This window comes from Vipera ursinii (assembly GCF_947247035.1).
Source record: "Vipera ursinii genome assembly, chromosome: 1".
In the NCBI taxonomy this organism is placed as follows: Eukaryota; Metazoa; Chordata; class Lepidosauria; order Squamata; family Viperidae; genus Vipera; species Vipera ursinii.
In genome coordinates, this window is record NC_139512.1 from 186,556,261 (window position 1) to 186,580,213 (window position 23,953).

At 39.0% G+C, this 23,953-nt stretch overlaps 1 protein-coding gene across 1 annotated transcript in view; it reads right to left on the bottom strand.

Moving 5' to 3' along the window:
* TRPM8 (transient receptor potential cation channel subfamily M member 8) overlaps positions 1 to 23,953 on the bottom strand; it is a gene marked incomplete at both ends in the record, with an annotated part of 349,124 nt that overhangs the window by 235,049 nt on the left and 90,122 nt on the right. Inside the window, one exon of the mRNA XM_083349746.1 lies at positions 16,041 to 16,238. Coding sequence (XP_083205872.1) covers positions 16,041 to 16,238 — 198 coding nt within the window. The remainder of the gene's footprint in view (positions 1 to 16,040; positions 16,239 to 23,953) is intronic.

Genomic DNA, 23,953 nt, shown 5'->3' on the forward strand with positions numbered 1-23,953 from the left:
TGATTAAGAGGAGTTTTCTAGATTTTTACTCGAAATTATATTCTAAAGAGAATATACAAGCTTTAGATGTAGACAAGTATTTACAGGGAGCTCATTTTCCAAGACTTTCACAAGAACAACAACTTGAGATGAATTGCCCAATTACATCAAAAGAAATTTCTTTAGCTATTAAACAGTTGAAATTGGGCAAAGCTCCGAGAACAGATGGATTAACAGCAATTTATTATAAAAAGTTGTTGCCTGAAATGATTGAACCCTTAAAGATTTTATTTAATGAAATTCAGACTGGAGGCGCAGTTCCTCCATCATGGAGGACAGCTTTTGTATCGTTGATCCCAAAGGAGGATCAAGATCTTACTCAACCTAAAAATTATAGACCTATATCGCTTTTAAATACAGATTATAAGATTTTTGCTAAAGTATTGGCTAATAGATTAATGCAAGTTTTGAAACAAATGATTCATAGTGATCAATCGGGATTTATATCTGGGAGGTATATGAAATATAATGTAAGACAAATTGTTAACTTGCTTGAATATTTGGATAAGAACAACCAAGTCTCAGCAGCATTGATATTTTTGGATGCAGAGAAAGCCTTTGACCAATTGAATTGGCAATTTTTATTAAGAGTTGTTGAGGAGATGAATTTTGGAGAAGGTTTTCTACATGCTATTAAAGCTATATATCAACAACAAACTGCACAAATTATAGTTAATGGGGGATTAACAGAGACTTTTAAAATTGAAAAAGGTACAAGACAGGGTTGCCCCCTATCACCATTATTGTTTGTTTTAACATTAGAGATTTTACTAATTAAAATTCGAGAGTCCTCTTCGATAAAGGGAATTAAAATAAAACAGAATGATTATAGATTGAGAGCTTTTGATGATGACTTGGTTGTGACAGTATCCCAACCGTTACAGTCGGTTATAGACTTGATGGAAATTATAACTCAGTATGGTAAGGTTTCTGGGTTTAAGGTGAATAGTAATAAGACTAAGATATTATCCAAGAATTTATCTATGAGTGAAAGGGATATGTTATCTAAATTAACAGGTTTTGAAATAGTGAAGAAGGTTAAATATCTAGGAGTATATATTGCAGCCTCAAATGTAAAATTGTATAAGAATAATTATGAAACACTATGGTTGAAGGTACAAAGGGACTTAAATAATTGGAAAAAATTACAATTATCATTACTGGGAAGAATTGCAGTTGTTAAAATGAATGTTCTACCAAAGTTTCTCTTTCTGTTACAGATGATACCTATATTGAAAAAGGATGCCAACCTTGATCAATGGCAGAAGGGTATTAACGAATTTATCTGGGCGGGGAAAAAACCAAGAGTTAAATTCAAGATTTTACAAGATGCCAGGGAAAGAGGGGGACTCAAGGCACCGAATTTGAAATTGTACTATGATGCGGTTGCCTTGACCTGGGTTAGTGATTGGCTTAATCTAACTAACAAGAGAATACTTCATCTTGAGGGATGGGATTTGGTATATGGATGGCATGCATACTTGCTTTATGATAAGAAGGTAGACAGGGCTTTTAAATCCCATATTCTTAGAAGTGCTTTATTGCGTGTCTGGAAAAAGTATTATTATAAGTTAAATTATAAAATACCGATTTGGGGAATTCCTGGACACGCGATAGAGGGCGTATCTATGGGAGTGAGTATGGATATGGTTTCTTATAAGGAACTACTTAGATTGCAAGGGAATGATTGGCAACTTAAACCAGTAGAGGAGTTTAGTCAAGAAAACATAAGTTACTCTTGGTTTCAATATACCCAATTGAAAGCTAGGTGGAAGTCAGATCAAAAGGTTGGCATCACTACTACAGATCAAAATTTAGTAAAGCAAATTAGAGATTCAAATTGTGCACATATAAAGAGGATATATAATGCTTTAATTGAATTGGATTCGGAAACGGAACTGGTTAAAGACTGCATGATAAAGTGGGCACAAAATATTCAGGAACCAATTTCGTTGGACACCTGGGAGATAATTTGGGTCAGAAATGTTAAATTTACCCAGGCTCAAAATTTAAGAGAAAATTTTTATAAAATGTTTTATAGATGGCATCTGGATCCCAAGAAGCTGTCCAACATGTATCCTAATTTACAGTCTAAATGTTGGAGGTGTGGTAGTTTAGAAGCTACCTATTTTCACATGTGGTGGACTTGTAGAAATATAAAATCTTTTTGGATTAAAATTTGGTGGAACATTCAAAAGATTTTTAAGAGAAAGAAGTTTTCTCCGCCATTGTTTTTATTGGGCATTGTTGTAGATTGTGATGTTAAAGAAACTAACTTGATGTTGAACATGATAACGGCAGCACGATTACTGGTGGGACAATATTGGAAGAAGGATAGTTTGCCCACTGTAGAAGAATGGGTGTTTAAAGTTTCGAATCTTGCAGAAATGTCTAAGATTTCTGCTTATCTGAAGGATCATTCACAGGAAAGATATATTTCAGTTTGGAGGAGATGGATAAATTATATTCAAAACAAATATGGGACTAAAAAGTACCATTTAGCTTATGAGTAGATTTTAGTGGGATATTGTTATTGGTACGTTGTTTGTAGCTATGTTAAAAGAGAGTTAAAGCACATTATGAATTTGGTTAATTGTATATTATGCATAATTTTTATTTAGAATATGATTATTGTAACTATAATCCTGTATTTAGCTCTGGGAAGTGGGGGGGGGAAGTGGGTGGGTTTGGGGTGGGAGGGATTTGGGGATATATTGTAAAATTTTGTTTTTGTAAAACTCTTTAATTAAAAAAAAAGAAAAGTGGAAGAATTTGCAATTGTCAATACTAGGAAGAATTGCTACAGTCAAAATGAATATATTGCTGAGGATTTTATTTTTATTCCAAACAATTCTGATAAAACCTGAGAAAAAAATCTTCCAAGATTTAAATTAATTAATTCTGAAGTTTGTTTGGCAAGGAAAAAAAGCTAGAATTAAGATGAAAACGTTACAAGATGCTAAGGAAAACGGCGATTTTCGGCTACCTGAGTAGGCTTTGTATTATCAAGCATCTGTATTAACATGAGTGAAAGAATGGATAACTCTTAGAAATAAAAGGTTGTTTTATTTGGAGGGTCATGATTTACAATTGGGATGGCACGCTTTCTTGTGGTATGGGAAAAATAAAATTTTAAGTATTTCCAAAATCATTATATAAGAAATGTTTTGTTAACAAAAAAAAATTAAAACTAAAATATATGTAAAAATTCCAGGGGGGTTATCAACAATGGAAGCTTTTCTACATCCAAACTTGGTAGACTTTGAAAAAAATATAGAAATATTCTAAATACTGATGGGAATTTAAAATCGAAACAAAAATTGGAAAATCAGGGTATCAACCTGTCGTGGTGGGCACATTTACAGATGCAAAATAGATATGAAAAAGACGTGAAACTGTATGGGTTTTATAAAGAACAAACTGTATTTGATAAGATATTGTTAACTTCTGATGAGAAATTAAGAAAATGTATAATTTTTTGTTAATTTTGAAGATGGAAAGTGAACAAGTTGAAGAAACAATGATGAGGTGGGCGAAAATTTTTGGTTATAATATAGAACTAGAAAAATGGCAAAAATTATGGGAGAGAAATTATAAATTGATATAAAATATTTTATAGATGGCACTTGCCACGAGCAAGATTAGCAAAAATGTTTAAAAACATGTCAGATAAATGCTGGAAATGTAAACATAACTCAGGCACGTATTATCACATCTGGTGGACATGTGGTAAAGCAAAGGCTTATTGGAAAAAAATACATGCTTGGTTAGAAAAAATGTTGGGAGAACATGTTGAATTTAAACCTGAACTTTTCTTATAATGCCAGAAAAGACTAATAAAAAAGCTTATATTTGATTCTACACATCACAACAGCAGCAAGAATACTCTTCACGCAATACTGGAAAAATGAAGGCGTACCACCAAAGGAAGAAATCATTAAAAAAATATTGGAATGTGCAGAGATGGACAGATTAACTATGAGATTGAAAGATAAAGAAGAAACAGAATATTACCAAATCTGGGAGTCATTTTACAAATGGCTAGAGGAAAGAACTAAGGATTAGGAATTGACTATGTATTAGGGCTTTTGAATCTGGACAGCATGCTGGTTGAAAAATTAATATATGTATGTAAGAGAAAAACTAATAAAATCCTTATAAAAAAAGAATTCTAGAAACAAACCACTGGCTAAAGGGTTGGTATTGCCAAGAAAACTTTGGTTTCCTGGACCATGGACTGTATTTCTTACGCGAAGGACTCTTGGCAAGGGATGGGCTGCACCTCATGAAAACAGGGAAAAATGTAAGAAAAAGATTGGCCCAACTCATTAGAAGGGCTTTAAACTAAAATTGAGGGGGAAGGGTGACGAATCTTTAGAATCTCTAGAACACAAAAACAGTCACAAATTCCAAGAAAATAAATCAAAAAAAGAGGTAGGGACCGATGAGAAAAAAAAATCAAACAACAATCAGGAGATCCAGGAAACACACCTATGGATAGGCATAAAAGTCTTAAATGTTTATATACTAATGCTCAAAGTTTAGGGAACAAACAGCATGAACTAGAAGGAATAGTACATAACGGTGGGTATGACATAGTTCAGGGCTTTTCAACCTTTTCATTGGCTCAGTGGGTTAGGCTGCTAAGCTTGTCGATCAGATGGTTGGCAGTTTGGCAGGTTGAATCCTGAGTGCCGCATAGCAGAGTGAGCGCCTGTTACTCGTCCCAGCTTCTGCCAACCTAGCAGTTCGAAAGCACATAAAAATGCAAGTAAAAAAATAGGGACCACTACAGTGGGAAGGTAACAGCATTCCGTGCACCTTTGGCGTCTAGTCATGCCGGCCACATGACCATGGAGACGTCCTCGGACAAGTGTTGCTCTTCGGCTTTGAAACGGAGATGAGCACCAGCCCCTAGAGTTGGAAACAACTAGCATGCATGTGCGGGGGAACCTTTACCTTTACCTTTACTACTTTTAGGATATGGCAATATTCGAGTACCACCACAGTGTCAAAAACTTGATGACAAAAAAAAAGGAAAAAAGTGATAAAATATAGGTAGTCCTTGACTTACAACAGTTTGCTTAGTGACTGTTTGAAGTTACAACAGCACTGGAAAAAGTGACTTATGACCATTTTTCACATTTATGACCATTGTAGCATCCCCAAAGTCATGTGATTTACATTTGGATGCTTGGGAACTGATTCATATTTATGACAGTTGTAAAGTCCTGGGGTCATGTGATCCCCTTTTGCAACCTTCTGACAAGCAAAGTCAGTGGGGAAACCAGATTCACTTAAGAACTGTGTTACTAATATAACAACTGTAGTGATTCATTTAACAAATGTGGCAAGAAAAGTCATTAAATAGGACAAAACTCATTTAACAAATTTCTCAGCAACATAAATTTTGGGCTAAATTGTGGTTGTAGGTTGATGACTATTTGTACACCCATTTAGCACACTTTTAATGGGAAACCTGTGCCTGTTTCTCTGACATTAATCTTTGCACTGTTCTATCCCCTTCTCTTCTTCTCGTTGACTCAAAGAAGCCGATAGGTGATAGCAGGGGCTTTGGGGGTGGGGTGCAGCTTCTGCCATTGAAGTGGGGCCATGGAAGCATGTCGGGGTGCTAGTTGGCTATCACCCAAAGATTCCCTAACTTTAAAACACCTCTTGGGTGACAACAGTTACCCATCAGAAGGGGCCCAGCAGAAAGAAATGAAAGCAATGCTAACTCCCAAGAATGAGGGGCTCAGAGGCAGCTACAAGCATGGGGGGGTCAAAGAAAGGAAATCATACCTGATTGACAGGGAGCATAGTAACCTACTCCACAGAGGGCAGATCTGCATCATCCCCAGTTTGGCAGGGGTTTTCCTGCTGCACCATTGCAGACAAAGGGGGGCTCCGGTGAGGAGGAGGAGGGGGAGGAAGACAGTTTAAGCAAGCTTAGTAACCAGAGTGGGGATCCCCCCCAAAACAAATGTGCTTTGTGAGTAACCTCCCAGCATGACAGAAGTGACCAAAACCTGCTGCATCTACCCAGCAGACTGGCAGGGGGAATAAAAACCAAACAGCCCCCCCCCCTGCTGCTAATCCTCAACAGAAATGCTTACGACAACAAAAACCTGACAGGAGAAAGAGCGTGGCTGGGCAGGCTGGCAGGTGTCTTGCTTGGTTGTGGATTTGAGGGGGAAAGGGGACAGCTTTCTCCCCAAAAAACAGTGCCCTCTCATGAAAGCAGGATGAAAACGCTGAAAAACAACAAGGAAAGACCCCCTGCCAATCAGCTGGAGCTGCACGCCAATCCTGGACTCTCAGCAGAGTCCTGGTGATACCTCACACAGCTCCAGCTGACTCTCCCACAGAACCTCATCCTCTTTTACACTGTTTTTAAACAGTGCTTTTTAACCCATTGTATGTATACCACCTGCCAGGTGCTGATGTACCACTAGTGGTATGCGTACCACCGGTTGAAAAGCTGTGACATAGTTGGCATTACAGAAACCTGGTGGGAGGAAACCCATGACTGGAATGGACTGATGGATGGATACAAATTGTTCAAAAGAAACAGAACTACAAAAAGAGGAGGGGGTGTTGCAGTATATCTAAGAGAATACTGCATATCTACAGAAATGCACATGATCAAATATAAAATCCTCCAGAATATATATGGATCAAAATAAAAGGGGGGGAAATGTGACATTGCCATATGGGTATACTACAGGCCACCCAACCAATCAGAAGAAATAGATGGACTCTTTGCCAACCAGTTAACAAATGTATGTAGGACGCATACCACAGTAGTAATGGGACACTTCAACTACACAGTTATCAGTTAGCACACAAACTCTGCAGCGAGCTGGAGATCAAACAAATTCCTAACCAACCTAGCCAACAACTTTGTCATCCAAAAGGTAGAGGAGGGAACTAGAAGTAAAGCTATACTGGACCTAATTCTTATTAATAAAGAAGGAGTTGAAGTTGATGGAACCTTGGAGAAAGTGACCCTGCATATTGGAATTCAATGTAATGCAAACACAAAGAATAGAAAATAATTCAACCATTGTCTTAAACTTCAAAAGAGCTGATTTTAACTAATTCAAAGAGAACCTAGGAAAGATTCCATGGATTAAAATCCTAAAGGGAAAACAATTCAAGAACCATGGGAAACTCTGAAAAATGCTATCATAAAAGCCCAGTCCAGCATAGTACCACTGAAAAAGAAAAACAAAAAAGTCAAGAAGAAACCAGCATGGCTGCACAAAGATCTCTCAGACAAACTGAAAGACGAAAAGGACAAGTACAAAAAATGGAAAGAGGGACACATAACTAAGACTGATTATCAGCAGGCAGTCAGAACGTACAAAGTCGAAATCAGGAAAGCAAAGGCTCAGAATGAACAAAGTCTTGCAAAAAAAGTCAAAGATAATTTTAAAAAGTTTCTTTCAACATATTAATAACAAGAAAAAAGTCAAGGAAACTGTAGGTCCACTAAGGAGAGATGGCAAGGAAATAATGAGCAATAGGGAGAAAGCAGAGCTGCTTAACTCATTCTTTGCATCAATCTTCACACAAAAAGAAATTATAGCACAACATACAAAAAATACTGCAAAAGACAAACTAGAAATAAAAATTAAAATAAGCAAGAAAATGGTAAGGGAACACCTATCCGAACTTGATGATTATAAATCACTGGGACCTGACAGCTTACATCCTAGAGTTCTAAAGGAGCTGACAGATGTTATCTCAGAACCATTGTACCATATTTTCCAAAAATTCTGGAGCACTGAGGAAGTACCTGAGGATTGGAAAAGGTCTCATGTGGTTCCCATCTTCAAAAAAAGGGGGAAAACAGGCCCAGGAAAATACAGACCAATCAGCCTAACATCAATACCTGGGAACATCCTAGAAAAGATAATCAAAAAACAGATCTGCGAACAACTAGAAGCAAAGTCATAAACCATACTCAAAGAGTAGTCCTCAATGGCAGTACATCCACATGGAGAGAAGTAAGCAGTGGGGTACCACAAGGTTCCGTCTTAGGCCCAGTACTCTTCAATATCTTCATAAATGACTTAGATGAGGGAATTGAAGGGGAACTCATCAAATTTGCAGATGACACCAAACTGACAGGAGTAGCCAATTACCCCAGAAGACAAACTCAGGATCCAAAAAGATCTTGACAAACTTGAACAATGGGCCCTATCCAACAAAATGAGTTTCAATGTATAGAAAAGCAAAGTCTTACATTTAGGCAGGAAAAACCAAAGGTACAAATACAGATTGGTCAAAACCTGGTTTAAAAATAGTTACTTTGAGAGGGACCTTGGAGTCCTAGTGGAAGATCACTTGACTATGAGTCAGCAGTGTGCAGCAGCAACCAAAAAAGCTAATACGATCCTGGGTTGTATAAACAGAGGCATAGAATCAAGATCACGCGAAGTATTAGTACCACTTTAAAAAACTCTAGTAAGACCACACCTGGAATACTGCAGCCAATTTTGGTCACCATATCACAAAAAAGATGTTGAGAGTTTGGAAACAAATTCAGAGAAGAGCAACTAAGATGATCAAAGGCCTGGAGACAAAAACATATGAAGAACATATGAAGGGTCTTAAAAAAAGAAGAAATAGACATGATAGCAGTGTTCCAGTATCTGAGGGGCTGGCACAAGGCAGAGGGGGCCAGGTTGTTCACCAAAGCACCAGAAGACAGGACAAGAAACAATGGTTGGAAACTGATCAAAGAGAGAAGCAACCTGGAATTAAGGAGAAACTTCCTAACAGTGAGGACAATTAACCAGTGGAATAGCTTGCCTTCAGAAATTGTGGGGTGCTCCATCACTGAAGGTTTTTAAGAGACTGTCACTTTTCTGAGATGGTACAGGTTCTCCTGCTTGAGCAGGGGGCTGGACTAGAAGACCTCCAAGGTCTCTTTAAGCTCTATTCTATTCTACCAGATACAGCAATTACACAGTGTCTCCATACAAACCAGCTAAGGTGGAGGGCATATTTTCCACATTCATAAAGCAAGTATTCTCAAATCTCTTAAATAAATTTGTGGTGTTCTATCTAGAAGACATTTTGGTCTACTCTGAGAACGAGTATCAGCATACAGAACATGTGCACACAACTCTCTGTAGTTTAAGAAATAACCACCTCTTTGCCTAACCAAAAAAATGCACCTTTGACCTGCAACAACTAGACTTCTTGGGATACACAAAAGGCATCCAGATGAATCCCCAGAAGGTCCAAGTTGTCCTAGACTGGCAAGCCCCTCACAAAACCAAAGATATCCAACATTTGCTAATCTTACATAACTTATACAGGAAATTTATACCACCTTTTGCTCATAAAGCCAAACGACTAACCCAAATGACTAAGAAAGGAGGTAAATTTGCTTGGACCTCTATACACCAATCAGCATTCGAAGAGTTAAAGTTGATCCCTGCTTCAGATCTGGACACATCAAAAAGTTTTGTTATCCAAACAGATGCTTCAGACGTAACCATTGGAGCTGTTCTTTTACAAGACACACAGAGAGACACAGCCTTCTGCTGTGCGCCTTCTTTTCCAGAGCTCTTTTCCAGTTTCACCAGTGGTTCCCTAATAAGCCCAGGCTCACCAAGCTACCAATTCCCTGCCTGGCTTTGCCTGAGGAATCTATTGAGGAAGACGTTAACCAGTCCCTTTGTATTCCTCTGGGGGGAGGGGAGAAGAGGGAACTTTTAATGATGTTTCTGGGTTACAGCAACCACCACCTGACTCACCAGCTCCTGAAGAGAAGTGGGAGGAAGATTCTTTTGAGACTGCTTCCCTCCCAACCTTGCCAAGTTCCTATGAGAAGTCAGACTTTGAAGACACAGTGCAGGAAGGATAAAGCAGCATAGAAGAAAGTGCGGAAGAGGTGGCTTCTGGTTAGTCATTGCGGTGTAATGGGTGCAGGAAGACAGGGCTCCATCTTCCATGTTTAATTTTGCCCTGTTGGGTAGAAAGGGTAGAAAGTTGCCCCGGAGAGGTGATGAAGAAGGAGAGGAACCTCATGTATCATGGAGGGGTGGCAGCTGAATCAAGGAAGCCCTCCAAATCAGTGGGGGAAAGACTGGCTACACTTCTGTGGCCAATCAGAAGCTGCTGACAATCAAAGAAAATAAGCACTAACAAGCAACTTTTGAGTAATGTGGATGGAACTGGGTGAGACTATATCCTCTCTTTATTATTTTTTTAAAAAAATTCCTGGGGAAAAATTGCCCAAAGGAAAGAATCCTCCCTGATGAGAGAGGGAAGGGGAATTTCTGCCCCATTCCCTCAGGAAAAGAAAAGCAGTGAACTACTTGCTTGGGGGAAAACAGAGAAAATTATAAGATTAATTTGGAAACAATACAGATATATAGCTTTGAAATTTGAGGATTAAAAGTATTTTTGAGACTTTTTTTTAGAAAAGAGACATGAAAAGTTTGCAATATAAGTTTGGATTTTAAAAGCTGGAAGATGCCTTTAATGACATCTATTGGAGAACTATGGCATTGCAATTTAAAGGAACTTGGCTTGAAGCCCAGACTCAGATAAGACTTTGGTTGTTTTTGGAAACTTTCACTTTTGAAGATTGCAGCTGGGAAAAGGGGAAAAAAACCCTCTTGGGCTGTTTCTTTGTTGTTCCTGGAAACTTTCACTTTTGCAGACTACAGCTGGGAAAAGGAAAAAAAAACTCTTGGGCTGCTTATCTGTGTTGGGGACCCTTCTGGACTATAAAGACTACATACAAAAACAAAATGAGTGTTCCATACATAGCCTCAAATAGTAAAAAAAAATCATCTTTAACACCTGTCTCCAAAGCTACCAGCTTGATATACCAACAAGAAAATGTTAATGAATCTCAGAAAGAAATTCTTTCTATGCTGAAATCAATCCAACAGACAATTGTTTTATTTCATGATGAGACTAAAAATAACAAAAATGAGATAAAAGAACACTTTTTTAATCTAAACTTACAAATCCAGACAATGACTACTGTGCTGCCACCACGTGGCTGTTTTAGAGAAATTACAATGTGGGCAGTCAGACCCTCCTACCCTATGATGTATTTCCTCTTCCCTCCCCTTTCTGGGATGGACTTCATCCTCCTTTGTCCCTGGAGATGTCTCATCCTCCATTAACCAGCTAACATGTGACAACAGCAGACATGTGCAGATGCTGGGAGTATTACCATTTTCTGACTATTATGTATCCAAGCCATTGTACTTTAATTAATCTCTTGATAAGACTTCTATGGTCTATATAAGCAGATGTCCTTAACATTAACAGCTCTCTCCAGATAGTTGAACTCGTTGAAAACACCTTTTATCATACAGAAATACCTTTATTGCATGTAGAGTCAAATACAGTAGGTGGGGTGCATTAAGATTATGTTTGTACAGCATTTCCAAGATATTTCCAAGGTATCTCCATGGTCAGAAAATGGTAATACTCCCAGCGTCTGCATATGTCTGCTGTTGTCACATGTTAGCTGGTTAATGGAGGATGAGAAATCTCCAGGGACAAAGGAGGAGGAAGTCCATCCCAGAAAGGGGAGGGAAGAGGAAATACATCATAGGGTAGGAGGGTCTGACTGCCCACATTGTAATTTCTCCAAAACAGCCACGTGGTGACAGCACAACTACAAAGAAGGAACTAGTACCCCAGAAAACAGAAGAAAAATTAGAAGAAAGGATCTAAAGATGTGGAACCTAAAGGAAGGAATTAACAGAAAAATACAGACAAATGAAAAATTAGAAGATGCAGTGGTAACACCAGAAATGGAAAAGATATCTTACTTGTCAAGATCTCAGAACACATTTGAGGATAATGAAGAAGAGCTGATAGAATGGATGATAAACCTGTTAGGAGAAATGTTGAATATTGACAAACAAGAAATGAAAAGAAAAACTGAAGGAGAAAGATGGAGGCTGTTTAATGAATATAAATGGGTTGAATGTTCTTCCAAAAATACTTCAATCAAATTCTTTTCCGCATTCCAAACAATATATACAAAAACAGAGGAAGAATTATTTGATGATTCAAATGTACTCACTTGGAAAGTTATCTGGCAAAGGAAGAAAGCTAAAGTAAAACTGAGATAATTAACTCCAGACTGTTAGCTTGAATCCACAAACTGAAACCCAGACTCCAACTAAAGAAATTACAATCCAGAAAACAACAACATTAGAAAAAACTACTATTAAGACAGAGGAATATAAGGAACAACAACAAGATATTGAAAAATCCTGACTCCATCCAAAGAACCTACAATTCTAAAAGTACAAGGAACTACCACTAAGACAGAGAACTTTAAGGAACAACAACAAAGTATGGAAAAATTTAATACTCAAATCTTGACCTCAGCTAAAGAGCCTATAACTTCAAAAGTATATCAAGCAGAAGACAGTAATGCCAAAATAGAGGATGCTAAAGATCAACAAAGACAGCTTATTAAAAGCCTGGATACCCAAACAGCAACTACAAAACTGGATATGACCTTCTATTCAAATCAGATGAACCCAGAGGAAGGAACGAAGGGAGACCTATCTGGCAACCTAAAGTTTTTGGTCTGGAAACCTGGTTGGCAGAAAAAGAAAGCTAGAGTTAGGTTTAAAAAATGAGTTGTTAGAGAGCTACTAAAGGCTATTCTTTTGGTAATGTGTGATCTATTAGGATGTGAAATAGAAAATGTTTATGAGATAAAATTAGAATGTGCTTATGTATCTATCAGGCTTATCTTAGATATTATAATTTGTGTAGTGAAATAACAGAAATTTGGGCTATGGATGCCACTTTTGATGTTAAAAGATGTTTGAATACTTCAATTAAGAACTAAGAATTAGGTAAAAATCAAAACAGAATTTGGTTATGTATAAGTAGAAGTAGATTGATAAATATAGGTTATTGTGTTGGTAACGTGTGATGTATCAGGATGAGAAATAAAAATATAGGTAGAGTTTATGAAATATAGGTAGAGTTTATCTATTCAGCTATTGTGTGTATGTTACATGTTACAATTTTTGATGTAGTGAAATAAGGGAAAATTGGGTTGTGGATGTTATTTTGGATATTAAAGGCTAAGCTCGAATACTATAACTAAAATCCCAAATTAGGTAAAATTTAAAAACAGGACATGGGTATGTATAACTAAAATTGGACCAACAAATTTTTTAATTGACCATGTTATTCTTAGAAATTTATTAGTTTAAGCATGTTGTATTAAATGTTAAAGGAAATAGAGAAGGATGTTTTGATAATGTAACCTGAATTATGTACTAAAAACTCTGTTACTGAATTTTTACCCAATCACCATGATGCTTTCTAAATATTTGGATGTTAAACTGGAAAACCAATAAAACCTGTTTTAAAAAAACAGTAACAAGAATTGTATTTGCCCAGTGTGGAAAAATGCATACCACCGAAAGAAGAGTAGATCAAGGAAGCATTGGATGGTGTGGTACTGGAACTAGATTGAGAAAGTTAATATGTACCACTGAAATAGCAATGGACCCAGACAACAAGTGGTTTATTAAGTACTTATGATTGTAAAATTAGAAAATAAAATATTTTTAAAAAAAATTAAAAAGAAGAAAGAGTGGAAGAGGAGGGGGGGAAAGGTGGAGGGATGGGTGATGCAGGAGATGGCCAGGCTAAGCCTGAGGGAAGGATCAAATGCATTATCAGTAATAAATCCCTTCATGCCCACAAGAGATCTAAGTCCAGCCTGCCTTGAATTCCTTTGACCCTTATATACTGCCAATTTGTTTTCACTGTTTGTAGTTCACTTTCTTGTAGAGAGCTTGCAATAAATCTTTATACTCATTTGAACTGCCTAGATTTTCTGATTTCCCTGGGGCTTGACAGGAACAAAAATACCAAAACACTTCCCACCAGCAAAACATCCAGATGAGCATACATTAACAGCAAAATTAACATCAGACCAAAAATCAAGAAGTAAAAGTTATCCTATTGAAGGCAGTGCTGAACAAGCTGACAGTAAACAGCCTAACCAAAGAACCTCCAAGATCACTCCCACCAACATTGTCAGGGCAAGTCACTAGAATATAAATTGACAACAAACCCCATTCCTTACTAGTACTTGATGATGTTACCTAATTTGAGTAATGAAATGTCTGCCTATGTTTGCCTATCAACCTAAAATGCACCTGGGCCCTTGAGTAGCTTCCATGCATGTGCTAAGGCAGGCTGTCTTATTCCTTCTAATAGTTTGGGGTGGGGAGGTAGCTTCTTCAGTCATGCTATGCATAGTAGCAGAAGAAACCTGTCTGCTTTATTCAAAGCACAATGCAGGATTATCTATTTTTCGCCATCTTTTGTTACACATCCAAAGGCTAAGAGGAGGATAACTAGAATAATGAGGTCAGCTAACATTTAAACAACACATGTTTCACATGCTTTCATTTGATATAATCAAGTTATTATCCATCATATTATTAAATTAACATTTTAATAAAAATTGAACCACATTTTACTGATTTGAAGTTACTTTCTTATTCACTTATTGTATTCATCCATGTAGAGACAATCACACATTAACTAATGTACCAAACAGCAATGTTATGGATCTGTAATTAAAGACCAATGTAATTGAACTGGGACTCTTTTGGCGGGGGAATATTTCTATTTGCTGTGAATTTGAATTTAAGCTGAAAGAAATGCACATGTCATTGAACCAAACTGGCCACATCACAGAGCCGTGGTGGTGCAGTGGTTAGACTGCAATATTGCAGGCTAATTCTGCCGACTTTCAGCAATTCGATTCTCACCGGCTCAAGGTTGACTCAGCCTTCCATCCTTCCAAAGTCAGTAAAATGAAGACCTAGATTGTTGGTAGCAATATGCTGACTCTGTAAACCACTTGGAGAGGGTTGTAAAGCACTGTGAAACAGTGTATAAGTCTAAGTGCTAGTGATATGGCTATTGTTATCATATTTCAAATGCAAAAAAAGGAGTGGTGGAATCTGAGGGCACAATTTTTGCAGGACTGCAAAAATCTGGACAACATAGAAATACAAAAAACTCCAACCCCTTCCTGATACCTAGGGCCAAGTTTTTCCTACCCAGATTTGAAAGCACTAATCTGCTTTCTAATAAACAGGTGTTAAATTTTATGCCCACTAGCCTCCCTATGTATCTTGGAAAATTGTAAATAATTGTAAATAATTATTGCAAATAATTAGTACAAATTCTATAAAATCTCAGAACAGTTTCTTGGTAATACATAATGAAATACTGCAAAAAAGGAACAAGAAAAAAAGTTGCAGGGAAAACAGTCACATTCCAAGAAAAAACAATGTACAATAGTGGAAAATATATGTTTCTCAAAGCATGCCCATATTATTCTAAGAAATATCATTCTAGGTGAATTTTGTTTTAGCTTTTTCTTCAATTCATCACAGTCTAGCTGAAAACAAATTATTTCTAGTTTTACAAGTTTTATCATCTGAGAAATTACTTTTTTAAATGTAGTTTTAATGCATTTTTATCATTTATCTTATTTTATAATTATATTGTTATAGTTTTGTATTATGAATTTTTTAAAGTGAAAAGCAGGATAGAAATTGCAATAAAAATCTTGCTAATAATACATTTAAAAATTAGAATTGTCTTAAGAAACTTTTAAAGTTAAGATCAGGATAGAAACTGCATTGGAAACCTATTAATAATAAATTTAGAAATTAGAAAAATATTAAAATATTCCATTCCCAGTTACTAGTATTTTTAAGTTCTCAAAATGGCCAGTGGAAGGTCACACTTGATTTTGTAACCTTTAGTACCTTACTCAAGCTGCTCCCCAATTTTGTTTACATGTCTAAGCCCTGAACTATCTGAAGCAGAATACATTTCCCCTTTCTCTCTTAAGTTAGGATTCATTAAGTTCTCCATCACAGTCTAGCAAATTAATTATATATACAATCATAAATGTCCCAGTTACATGGAGGAAGAATCTATATACTTACACATTTGATCCAACTCTCAATCTCCTCTTCACTGAGCCTAGAAAGTGTGCGAGGCAAGTATCTGAGCAATCTCTCTTTAACTGATGAGGAAGTAAGTGTGCCTTCTGCATCTGTCAAGCTTGCAATCACATCTGCTATCTGACCAGAACCTTCCACCACGACACAGGGAATTTTGTTCTTGATGGCAGTGTTAATTGCCTATGAAAGAGATTACTGACATAATTAACATTCATAGTACAGTTTTGCAGCTCTGTATGGGATAACTGTAATCATATTTATGATTACAGCTGGGCGTATAGCTGCTTTCATTAGTCATAGTGCTTCTTGTTACATACAAGAAGCACTATGACTAGTGAAAGCAGCTATACGCTGCTTTCTAAACACACTGCTAACTAAACACACTGCTAACTAAACACACCCACAAAATCATCAGTCTTGACAATCCTTATTTCTGACTTCCCCATCACCCAGCCATGTGGCATATGCCAGATTAACTAACTCAGCTAGGGGTACATGATGCAGATGACAAATTTGCTGTTTTAACTGATTAAAAAAACAGCACAAGTTCTGCTGAGTGTCCTACAGAATAGTGATTGCAATCCAATTTTCATTGTCTCAAGTACTGTCTTCCCTTTTTAAAAAGCATTGCTTTCTATTAAAGAAAACTTGGGGGAGAATGGAGTGAGGATGCTAAGTCTGGTGACAGGACCTTCCCCTCCTATTACACCAAGTGAGGTGCTAGACACTGTCTCTATGGAAGATCAGCAACATACCCATGAACTGTTGGGAGTGGCTGTAGAACCCATTCCAGGGATCTAGCAAAAGCTTTTAGTGAAAAGGAGTGTGACATTCTCCCCACCCCGTCCGACTGATTGTGCAATTGAAATCTTACTGGGGGCTAAATTACATAAGCCAAAAATGTATTCAATGATGCCCACCGAGTTAAAAGAACTGAGGGAGTACATTGACAAAAACCTGGCCAGAGGCTTCATTCAATTTGCAAAATCCCGAGTGGCTACCCAGTGCTGTTTAAGGAGAAGAAAGATGGCTCACTAAGGTTGTGCATGGATTTTAAAGGGTTAAATGTGGTCAGTGTGGAAAATATGTATCCCTCTCCCTTTATGAAGGATATTCTGGCCCACTTAGAGAGGGGAAAGATTTTCACAAAGCTGGATTTGAGACTTATTATCCAGTCTGTATTAAAGAAGGAGATGAGTGGAAAACAGCTTTCAATAGCCCCCTGGAAAGCTTTCAATTTAATGTCATGCCTTTTGGCCTCTAAGGGGCCCCTGTTCATGCAATTAATCAATCAGGTGCTATATGATCACCTATATAAGGGGTTCTAGTCTACCTTGATGACATCCTTATTTACATGGAAACCATGACAGATCACGTAAAACTAGTGCGTGAGGTGCTAAACAAGTTATTGAAAGCTAAACTTTATGCTAAACTTTCTAAGTGTGAGTCCCCTCAAACTTGAATTGACTATTTTGGATACAGGATCTCTAGTGAGAGGGTGGAAATGGACCCCACCAAGGTCAAAGCTGTGCTAGAATGGCAGCCTCCATGAACCCGAAAGCAGCTTCAAAGCTTCCTAGGTTTCGCAAAATTCTACCGGCAAATCATTCCTTCATTTGCCAAGATAGTGCTTCCAATCATGGAATTGCTAAAAACTGGAAAGCGGGGGGATACCATGGTCCTGTCAACCCCTGCCTTGGTCACTAGAATGCCAAGCAGCATTCAAAAACCTTAAAAGACTATTCACTGCTGAGCCTGTTTTGAAACACCCTGATTCTGAGGAGCAGTTTATAGTCCAGGTCATTGCCAGTGATGTTGCAGTGGGAGCTGTCCTGCTGCAGAGAAATTAAAAAGGAGACCTACAACCCTGTGCTTACACCTCTAAAAAATTAACAGACACCAAAAAGCGGTGGGCTATATGGGAAAAGAAAGCTTTTGCAGTGAGGTGGGCATTATTAACATGGTGCCATTTCCTAGAGGTGCCTTTTGAAGTGTCTACTGATCATAAGAACCTGGAGGCCCTAAGGACCCCAGAAAGCTGTCCCCCAAACAAGTCCATTGGGCACAATATTTCAATCATTTTAATTTTGAGTTAAAATATTTCCTTGGGGGGGATTTTCTGGCTGATACCTTGTCTAGACTGCTCCAGTACAAAAGCTGCTGAGAGGACATTATTAACTCTATCATTCCCTCTTTACAATCCACAGCACAAATACCCACCTGGAGCCAGACATGCACTCACACACTGACTCCTCAAATACTCAGTGGCAAAGGAAGCTCAAGGAAGCACTACAAACTGACACATGGTTCCAGGCAAATAAGACTATAATTACCCAACTAGTTGGGTTAGCATGGAAAGGCTCTAAATTATACCTGCCTGACACTCTCAGGCTCCAGACACTTCAGTGGAGTCACAACGCCAAACTGGGTGGTCATTTTGGATTTCTAAAAATGTTACATTTGGTTGAAAGGCAGTTTTGATGGCCAGGGATGAAGAAGGACATTGAAAGCAATGTAAAAAGCTGCACTGTTTGCTCTACCATGAAAAAAACAACCTGGGAAACCTCCAGGGTTGCTGCAACCAGTAGCCAATCCTTCTTAATACAGTAATATTGACTGTCATTGATCTCTTTTCCAAACAAGCTCATTTTCTAGCTTGCTCAAGGCTCCCGTCTGTGCAGAAATTAGCAAAAATGTTTTTGAAACATATATACCACCTACATGGTGCCCTAAAGAGAATTATATCAGGCAGGGGGGTACAGTTTACTGCTAAGTTTTGGAAAGATTTCCACAAGCTATTTGGATCCACTCAATGACTTTTGTCAGCTTTTCATCCAAGCACGAATGGATTGGCTGAACATACAAATGCAATGGTGGAGCAATACTTCAGATGTTACGTTAATTATCAACAGACTAATTGGGCTGACCTCCTGCCTTTTGCTGAAGTAGCATATAACAATACGGTGCACAGTAGTACTGGACTTACTCTATTTAAAATAGCAACTGGTTGTGAGTTCATTCCTATGCCTGAATGTCCTCAGGAACCACCAGCATTATAAATCTTGGATCAGTGGGTTGCTTTTTGGCAAACTGTTTGAGCTAATGTGAAAAAGCTCTAACACAATCCGCAAAGACTTACAAGGAACAAGCCAATAAGAAGCAGTCCCCTCAGAGGCCATTTCACATTGGGGAAAAAGTATATTTGTCCACTAAGTACATAAGACTTACGCTGCCCAGTAAGAAGTTGGGACTGAAGTTTCTTGGGCCTTTTCCTATAATCAGAGTTATAAACCCTGTGACTTTTGAGCTGAAACTCCCTCACTTGTTAGGGAAAATTCACCCTGTTTTACATTGCAGTTTGTTAAAGCCTCTTAGGGAGTCCTCACTAAGGCCAACTCCAAAGGATGCCTGTGGTCCACTTTTGGTACAGTGGAAAAACCATTATGAAATTAAGTGAATTCTTGATTCTAGATTATATCATGGGAAATTGCATATCTAGTGCAATGGAGAGGATATCCATTGTCAGAGGCCACTTGGGTGAAAAGTGCAGATGTTAAGCTTGATCGATTGATAAAGAGATTTTATGATAAATATCATCAGAAGGATTTGTTTTCTCTTTAGGGGATCCAACTGTCAACCTTGCAACGGACCTGGCTGAAGCCATTTTTCTTGTTTCTGGTTGCCACAAGATAAGGCGGGGGGGAAAGAATGGGACATTTTTTATTAGACTAAACATTTTCCAATCCCTTGGGAACCAAGATCATTTCTGTTTCCCTTAGCTGGGGAGGATATTTTTAGTATTAGAAAAGCCATCTGGATGTGTTATTGGGGAACATAGTTGATTGCATACAGTGGGGTGGGTCTGTAACTTTGTATTACTGTTGCTTTTGGAAGGGATTTTATTCTTGGTTTCACTTTTGACTGTGCTGATACTTCGTATCCAATAAACATGTTCTCAGAAGAAATCTCAAGCCTAGCAGTTCTGTTTTGTTTGGTCTCATCTATTGAAACCATGACATTTGTCAGATAATGAAATGTCTGTAAACAAACAACTAAGCTCAGAGAATAGAAAGGATGCCACATGGGCATATTGTCTTCCTTTGTATATAATTTTGTTACCTGACCAGTCCTGATAGCAAACAAATTATAGAGTGGATCAGTGAAAGCTGATTAACTTATAAAATTTGAGAGGCAGAAAAACACCAATCTCTCATCTTCAGTTAGCATACAAGTCTGTAATATTAACATTGCTTATTGTTTCATAGAAACCTAGCTTTGGAAACAGGTCTTTGGAAGTTTTCTAGTCCATGGCTACTACCATTATAGTAACTATAGTTATAGTTACAGATTTAGTTTAGATTATATGTATTTCAATGTACCCCTTCATAGATTACTGCCTTGTCATGGCAAAGGGGCTTGCGTAATTCAATGAAGCTATGAGCTATGCTATGCAGAGCCACCCAAGATGGACAGGTCATAGTAGAGAGTTTTGACAAAACATTTCATTTCATTTCATTTCATTTATTTGATTTCTATACCGCCCTTTTCCCTAGGGACTCAGGGCGGTTCACAGGGCATATATAAATAGCTATACAAAAATTAAAAGAGAATTAAACCATGCCCAATTAAAATACAGCAATAATAAAATAATAAAAACCAATTAAAAACCCATATTCCCCATCATGCCAGATCAGCTAACTCAAACAAGTGGGTCTTCAACCCGCGACGGAAGGATCGGAGGTCTGATGCCATCCGGAGATCAACCGGCAGTTGGTTCCATAATGCCGGAGCACCCACAGAAAAGGCCCTCCCCCTGGGGGCCACCAGTCGACATTCACTGACCGGAGGCACCCTGAGGAGGCCCTCTCTGTGGGCACGCACAGGGTGGAGGGGAGTTGACGCCAGCAGCAGGTGGTCCTCGAGGTATCCCGGACCCATGCCATGTAAGGACTTAAAGATCATAACCAAGACCTTGAACCTCACCCGGAAGACAACTGGTAACCAATGCAGCTCGTGGAGCAAAGGTGTAACATGGGAGTACCAGGAAACTCCCAAGACAACTCTCACGGCCGCATTCTGTACCAGTTGGAGCCTCCGAGTGGTCTTCAAGGGAAGCCCCATATAGAGAGCATTACAATAGTCTAGGCGAGAGGTCACGAGCGCATGAGTGACCGTACACAGGGCATCCCGGTCCAGATAGGGCGAACCTGGGCGAAAGCCCCCCTAGTCACGGCCACTATATGGTCTTCCAGGGTAAGTCGTGAATCTAGGAGGACTCCCAAGTTGCGAGCCCTATCCACGGGGGGTAAGAGCTCACCCCCCATAGAAAGCGATGGAACATTTTGAATGTCCCGGGATGCCGGAATGTACAGCCACTCAGTCTTGTCAGGGTTGAGTTGAAGTCTGTTCCTCCCCATCCAGACCCGAATTGCCTCCAGGCAACGGGACATCACATCGAGGGCATCACTGGGGTGGTTTGGGGTAGAAATAAAAAGCTGGGTATCATCAGCATATACCCAACTCCAAAACCACGAATGATCTCACCCAGCGGTTTCATGTAGATGTTGAACAGGAGAGGCGAGAGAACCGACCCCTGAGGAACTCCACAAACGAGAGACCTAGGGGCCGATCTCTGACCCCTGCCAACACCGACTGCGAGCGTCCCAGGAGATAGGAGGAGAACCACTGAAGAACTGTGCCTCCCACTCCCAATCCCCTGAGACGCCGCAGCGAGATACCATGGTCGATGGTATCGAAAGCCGCCGAGAGGTCTAATAGGACTAGGACAGAGGAATATCCCCTATCCCGAGCCCTCCAGAGATCATTCACCAGAGCGACCAATGCCATCTCCGTGCTGTACCCGGGCCTGAAACCCGATTGGTAAGGGTCCAAATAATCCGCTTCATCCAAGACCAGAGGGAGCTGATGCACCACCACACTCTCAACAACCTTCGCAAGAAAGCGAAGGTTGGAGACTGGACGAAAGTTGTTCAATACAGCTGGGTCCAAGGCAGGCTTCTTGAGGAGAGGTCTCACCACCGCCTCCTTCAAGACAGTGGGGAAATAACATGATCCACTGGAGAAGGAAATGGCAACCCACTCCAGTATCTTTGCCATGAAAACCCTATGGACAGTACCAAAAGGAAAAAAGATATGACACTGGAAGATGAACCCCTCAGGTCGGAAGGCATCCAATATGCTACTGGGGAAGAGCAGAGGGCTAGTACTAGTAGCACCAGAAAGAATGAAGCAACTAGACCAAAGCCGAAAGGATGCTCAGCTGTGGATGTATATGGTGGTGAAAGGAAAGTCCAATGCTGTAAAGACTTTTTCTCCATAGGAACCTGGAATGTAAGATCCATGAATCAAGGAAAGCTGGACGTGGTCAAAAAAGAGATGACAAGACTGAACATTGACATCTTAGGAATCAGCGAACTAAAATGGACAGGAATGGGTAAATTTAATTCAGATGCCCATCAGGTTTACTACTGCAGGCAAGAATCCCTCAGAAGAAATGGAGTAGCCTTCATAGTCAATAAAAGAGTAGGAAAAGTAATACTGGGATACAATCCCCAAAATGACAGAATGATTTCAGTTCGAATCCAAGGCAAACTATTCACTATCACAGTAGTCCAAGTCTATGCCCCAACCACCAGTGCTGAAGAGGATGAAATTGACCGGTTCTATGAAGCCCTACAGCACCTTATAGAACTAACACCAAAAAACGATGTCCTTATCATCATGGGGAATTGGAATGCTAAAGTAGGAAGACAAAAGATAACCAGAATAACAGGCAAGTTTGGCCTTGGAGTACAAAATGAAGCAGGGCACAGGCTGATAGAATTTTGTCAAGAGAATACGATGGTGATAGCAAACACTCTTTTTCAACAACCCAAGAGACGGCTCTACACATGGACATCACCAGACGGTCAACACAGAAATCAGACTGACTATGTGCTCTGCAGCCAAAGATGGAGAAGCTCTATACAGTCAGTAAAAACAAGACCAGGAGCTGACTGTGGCTCAGACCACAAGCTTCTCGTTGCAAAGTTTAGGCTTAAACTGAAGAAAGTAGGGAAAATCACTAGGCCAGTCAGGTATGAATTAAATCATATCCCTGTTGAATATACAGTAGAGGTGACAAATAGATTTAAGGAATTAGATCTGATAGACAGAGTGCCTGAAGAACTATGGACGGAGGTTCGCAACATTGTACAAGAAGTAGCAACTAAAACCATCCCAAAGAAAAAGAAATGCAAGAAAGCAAAATGGCTGTCTGAGGAAGCTTTGCAAATAGCTGAAGACAGGAGAGAAGTGAAAGGCAAGGGAGAAAAAGAAAGATACACCCAATTGAATACAGAATTCCAGAGAATAGCTAGAAGAGATAAGAATGCCTTCTTATATGAACAGTTGAAAGAAATAGAAGAAAACAATAGAATAGGGAGGACTACAGATCTGTTCAAGAAAATTAGAGAAATCAAGGGAATGTTTCATGCAAACATGGGCATGATAAAGGACCAAAATTGCAGGGACCTAACAGAGGCAGAAGAGATTAAGAAGAGCTGGCAAAATTGCACAGAACTATACAAGAACAAGCTTAATGTCCCTGATAATCACAATGAGGTGGTCACTGACCTCGAGCCAGACATCCTAGAATGTGAAGTGAAATGGGCCTTAGGAAAGCTGAGCAACAGCAAAGCTAGTGGAAGTGACAGTATTCCAGCTGAGCGATTCAAAATCTTAAAAGACAATGCAGTAAAAGTGCTACACTCAATTTGCCAGCAAATTTGGAAAACTCAACAGTGGCCACAGGATTGGAAAAGATCAGTTTACATTCCAATTCCAAAGAAAGGCAGTGCCAAAGAATGTTCAAACTATTGCACCATTGCACTCAT